Here is a 5,915-nt window from a genome sequence, read left to right as displayed (position 1 = left end):
CGAGCGTTGGGGGACTTGCAATTAATGAAGGTGAACAGTAGGAAGTGCAGTGAGAGCAACATAAATAATAGAGATGAGAAAGGGAAACGGATATAGGAAGCAGTGAAAATAGTGCCACAGCGCGACGAGCAAGAATTCAACTTCAGGTACTCAGTTCCACAATTGCACTGTAGCCGAATTAGTGAATGCGATTACGGTGCAAACAACTCGCATGTGGCAAGCAGCTTTCGTAGAACTACAGCCGCAAAGCAAGCAACTTGCTTGTCAGCAAATTAACAAATGAATAAATCGCCACTTGACCAACGGAAAGTGTGTTGGTAGTGGTGGCGGCAGCTTTGCTTACGTTGGACAGCGCACAGCGATACAGGACGAATAAACGAACTAACAAACGAACGAGTAAACGGCGCAACGGCTGATGACACTTTTTTGTTAGCAGTGTTGTGAGTTGTATGCGAGTTTTATGCAACATTACTGCGTGTGTATGGGTATGTGTATGTGTTTTTGAGTTGATGGCAATGATGATGGCGGCGGTTGCCAACACAATGGCCGGCGAATCATGTGGAACAATGTAATTAACGTGTAGCAGAGTGAAAGGACGCACACGAACAAAGACAAAAACCAACACAAAAAGCAAGCAATGAAGATAGAACAACAAAAAGTGTGGTAAATGGAGACATTTTCAGTGGAAAGGCATTATAATTGGTTAAGCGAAAATTTGTGGCAACAACAGTGACGGGCAAAAGTAAGAATTGTAACGAAAATAAAAATAAACAAAAATGAGCCAAAGAAATAATGAACAATTTCGCAGTTGGCGCGTTAATTCGAATAATCCGCAAACAAAAAAAAAAAAAATATTAATAACAACAAAATGAGTGAAAAGTGCAACACAAAAAACTGAGAAAGTGGCAATTATGGTAATTAAATTTCAGCTGCGCTGATAAAAGAACGTTTTTGTATCGTTCAAAGGTTAAATAACAATAACAAAAACAATTTTGAATACGACTTCGACAGCTTTAAATGCGCATTAAGGCCGGCGATAAAAAAATTTTAAACTCGAAAAAAAAGTGCCACAAAACGAGCTGCAAATGTAGCAAATACAACAACAATAACAACATTTGAGTAATCACCAGGAATTAAAGCAACAACATTGGTACATTCAACAAGCACATTTCAAGATAATCGGCAGGCAGTGCGCAAAGTTTTCAAAGTTGCAGCATGCGTTCGACAGAAACGATTAAAGTATGTAAACGGCGAAAAAACAAAAAAAAAACAAACAACAACAGTGCTGACACAATACAGTCCATACTTTCCATAGTTTTCCACACATAAAGTTAAAAGGATACTTGCCACAAAACAGAGTCAACAATTGATAACAACAACGACAAAGGTGCCGCGCTACAACGGGCTTATGCGTAGCAGAAACAAGCAGCAGCTTCCGCAAGCTCTACAAGCAACGTTCACATCAATGAATGGTGGTTTCCGCATAACTGGCTATCCAGCTGTCGCCGCAGCGACAACCGCGGCCAGCGTCGTTGGCTCGACAACAACCAGCCGCACAACATTGGCAGCGTGTAGCACGTCGACCAGCAGTAACAGTGGTGCAATGATGCACAATGCCAACGGAAATACGACGAAAATTAACAACGATGTTGCCGGCCAGGGCAGCAATAGTAATGCCTTTGCGAAACATTATAATCCGCTGTGCACGCCAAATGGCAGCATTGCCAATCAACAAGCGCAACAGCAGCAACAACAACAGCAGCACCAGTTTCAACTGAAACAATTGCAATTGCAACGCGAACAACGTGAACGCGCACTGGATTTGCACATCAGCGAATATCAACCGCCAACACCGACACAATTTACCACCGTAGCGCCACCGCTTTGCGGCAACACAGCCGCACCGATCGCTTTGAAAGGCAATAATCCCTTTTTGAATAGCCCTTCGCCCACTGAAACAATGCCTACAGCAGCATTGGCATTTGGCTATGCGGCGCCTACCACAGCTGCTGCGTCTACGTTGCTGGCATGCGGCAGCTCCGGAAGTTACGTCGCAAGCGGGCCAAGCAATAGCGGCGGCTATGAGGTGCCCGAATATGCGGAGCCACAACGTTTTCGCGCAAGCAAACAAGCGCGCCCGCATAGCATAGCCGTGGCGTCAATGAGCACCAGCATGGCGGCAACAAGCGCTACGCTGGCGTCTACTACACCCACTTCAGGTGGCGCGACTAGCTACAGCAGCAGTACCAACGATTTAGCTTTCAGCACATTGAGGCGTGGACCCAAGGCATTACCGAACAGCTTTGTTGACTACGCCTCCAGACAGCAGCTACAGCAGGAAGAGCTGTTGCGTCAGCAGCACGCCAACTTNGCCAGCATGGCGGCAACAAGCGCTACGCTGGCGTCTACTACACCCACTTCAGGTGGCGCAACTAGCTACAGCAGCAGTACCAACGATTTAGCTTTCAGCACATTGAGGCGTGGACCCAAGGCATTACCGAACAGCTTTGTTGACTACGCCTCGAGACAGCAGCTACAGCAGGAAGAGCTGTTGCGTCAGCAGCACGCCAACTTACAGCAGCAACAGCAGCGCTTGTTGCAGTTTACACGAACGCAGCAGCAGTTACGCAGTGGCGGCGGCAGTAGCTCTAGCACTCCGGTTTCCACCGGCAATGCGCCAACTTCTGCAGGCACGCCCACACCTGCCACTAGCGTAGACAAGGAGGCGTTGTACGCCGCGCTCTTTCAGCAGTATCGCAATAGTCCCACACGCACAGCACATGGCACGCTGTCACAAAAGTTGGGTGTTGTTGGCGTGTCGCAGGCTTCGAATATGATGAGCAACGCTGCGACGAGCACCGCCACGGCTACCACCAATTACTGCCCACCTGTACCGCTACACCGTAATCCAAGCGCGGTTAGCGCGACGCAGCAGCTTCAACAACAACAGCAGCCGTCGGGAGGCGCGCTGCTGCAGCAACCGATAGTGCCACGTCGTTCGCATAGCACGCCGCGTCCCTTGGAAGGCATCAACGAACAGCAGCTGCCGCAATCGCCACAACAACCGCTTTCGCCTGCTGTGAATGGCGGCATGCAGTTGAATGGTGGCACTACGCCACGCCCACGCAGCTTAGATCGCTTCAACAGCGATGCTAAGCCTGTTGGTCTCTATCAGCCACCCCCTATACCACTGCGGCGGTTTCCACCAGGCGTCGCAAATGCGCGTCAGTACCTATACCACTGCGGCGGTTTCCACCAGGCGTCGCAAATGCGCGTCAGTCCGTGGGCAGTCCACAGCCGGATGCGAGCGGTGGCACGCCCAAGTTTAGTGGCAAAAAGAGCACCAGCATTGATAATATACGTAACGGCCTATCTGCCACCAACATTTCGGACGTCAATGTGCTTGCCAATGGCGCTGGATTGGTCAGCAGTGCCAGCGGTGGCGGCGGAATGCGACACTCGATCACCTTTCACGGCCGTAGCCAGTCGGGACAGATCAGCACAGAACATGGTTTCAGCAACGAAGCGGCGGCAGTAAGCGCCGCTTGCACCGCGCTTGGCGCAACCAACGTCACCAGCTCGGCCACCTGGCATAAGGGCGAACGGCCAATTTCCTATGCTTATGGCGCAAGCGCACCTGACCAAGCGTACCTAGAAAATCAGCTGCGCGCCTACTCAGAGCAACTGCGCACCATAACAGAAAGCGTACGCAAGTACTCGGAGCAGGCAAAACTGCTATCAGAGTTGAAGCGGCAGCAACAGCTAGCTAAGACGCAACAATTGCAGCCAAATAGCGGCAACGCTAACTCGCCCACATTGAGTGGAAACAACGCAGGTAACGCGCCACATATTCTGCATGTGCCAAGCACGCAGAGCGGTAGCACGTTTTCTTCCAACATGATTTCGCCGGAGATCGTAAGTAAATCGCTCGCATCGCTTTGCTCTTCAGGCGAAGCGCAGACACCCTCACATCAACTGCGACTCTTTCTCGATAATATACGCAGCACGATGCGTTCAGAGTATCAGCAAAATATACCCGAGGAGATGCTGAAACCCATTACTGAGTCGAAATCGCCAACGAGCTTGCAGCAGCAGCAGCCACAGTTGCAACCTCTACCGCAACCACCAATACAGCTTGCACGTTCACAAGCCTCCACGCAACCGCCACAGTTAATGGCCTACAAGCGTCCGAATCTCGACGATACGTTGCGCAGCGCGTCAGTGCAATCGGTCGCAGTCGCTCCTACTGCCAACACAGCCACCAGCAAAGCACACGAAAGCGAACTACGCACACCTTCCGATCAGTTACGCCTCTTTCTCGATGCCATACGCTCTAACAAGATACCCGAAACAGATGAGAAACCGAAATTGGTCAATTCACAAACACTTGACTCGTTCATCTCGAAGCCACTACAAATGCCCGACGTCACTTCTGGTACACCTGGCGCGCAGCTCGGCGGAGGCATGCCACCAACACGTCGTCGTCCTAAAAGCGCAATCGCCACCACGAAGTTGGAAAATGAACGCGGCGAGCACTCGATGATCACCTCGGAAAGCTTCCATCAGATCTCCGATAATCTGCGTTTAATGAGCGAAGACTTGAAGGCACTCAGTCCCAGCAAGGTGCTAGGCAGCTCTGCGAGCAGCGGTAATTTGAGAGTGGCTGCAGGCATGGTTTCCTCTCTCTCACCCTCGCTAACCTCCGAGCTGCGGGTCATAACCAGCCATTCACCACTAAGCACATCACCGACTAACCGCCCTACGTCACACTATGCCGCGTTGAGCCGGGAGAATGTGAACAACTTCGGCGCCAATTCGGCCAACAACAACTCGCCATCGCCTTCACAATCGACGCATTCGCAATCGACAAGCGCCACAACTACACCCTCGACCGCGCCGCTGATGACCGACTTCAATGCAATACTCGATAGCTTTCAGGAGATGGCGGACAAGTACAAATCCAAAGGTTCCTACGATTACTTACGCAAATGTTCCGATGCGCTGCGTCAGCATTCGCAGCAGCTGAAATTGCGTGAACAACAGCAGCAGCAGCAACAAATGGCCAATGGTGGGAGCGGTGGTGGGGGTGGTTTTATGGGTAGCGATGATAGCAGCTCGTGTAGCACAACGCCGGGTAGCATACGTGAAGCGGTGCAAAATCTACTCATGCAACCGAGGAATGGTTTCCAGATACTGGACGATCGAATGCGGCTATTTATCGACATCATCGACAGTCAAGAACGACTGAGTCAGGTAAGTGGATAGAGAGGTAGGGAGCATAGAGAGTTTAAATGGAACTTTTACTTGTATACGTCGGATAAAGTCGTTTTTGGCTTCAAATTCGAAAATTTTGCTACTGAAAATATCCAAAATTCCCTACATAATATTATACTCCAAAAATAGAACCAATTGGTTAATTTTTATAAGGCAGCCTTTTTAAATACTCCCAATTATTACAAGGCTAAAGATTCTACGTGTCAAAAAGACCTTTTTCATAGATCATTCATGTAAATACAAGAAGTCAAATCATTAATTACATTTTGTGNATCGGATAAAGTCGTTTTTGGCTTCAAATTCGAAAATTTTGCTACTGAAAATATCCAAAATTCCCTACATAATATTATACTCCAAAAATAGGACCAATTGGTTAATTTTTATAAGGCAGCCTTTTTAAATACTCCCAATTATTACAAGGCTAAAGATTCTACGTGTCAAAAGGCCTTTTTCCTAGATCATTCATGTAAATACAAGAAGTCAAATCATTAATTACATTTTGTGTGTTTCTTCAATCGTTCAGCAACCTTACTGTCTCTGCCTAATTCAACTACCATATTTTTTTTTAAAAACTAAGGAATATATCCTTTCACCGCATGCTGGCAGTGACAATTATTTACATATCCAAATATGTGGTATCC

At 48.5% G+C, this 5,915-nt stretch overlaps 1 protein-coding gene across 1 annotated transcript; it reads left to right on the top strand.

The window, feature by feature from the left end:
• Positions 1 to 1,465: 1,465 nt before the first annotated feature.
• On the top strand, positions 1,466 to 5,253 carry LOC108378085 (dystrophin-like; the record flags this gene model as incomplete). Its single annotated transcript, XM_017634385.1, has 3 exons — positions 1,466 to 2,362; positions 2,588 to 3,209; positions 3,260 to 5,253. Coding segments are annotated over exons 1-3 (3,513 nt in total), but the record flags the coding sequence as incomplete, so codon positions are not given.
• Positions 5,254 to 5,915: the final 662 nt, after the last annotated feature.

The sequence above is a fragment of the Rhagoletis zephyria genome, unplaced genomic scaffold, assembly GCF_001687245.7.
Source record: "Rhagoletis zephyria isolate East Lansing unplaced genomic scaffold, Rhagoletis_zephyria_1.1 Rzeph_scaffold_13309, whole genome shotgun sequence".
NCBI classification, from domain to species: domain Eukaryota; kingdom Metazoa; phylum Arthropoda; class Insecta; order Diptera; family Tephritidae; genus Rhagoletis; species Rhagoletis zephyria.
Note: the sequence above shows the minus strand (reverse complement) of the source record. Positions and strands in the feature narration are given on the sequence as shown.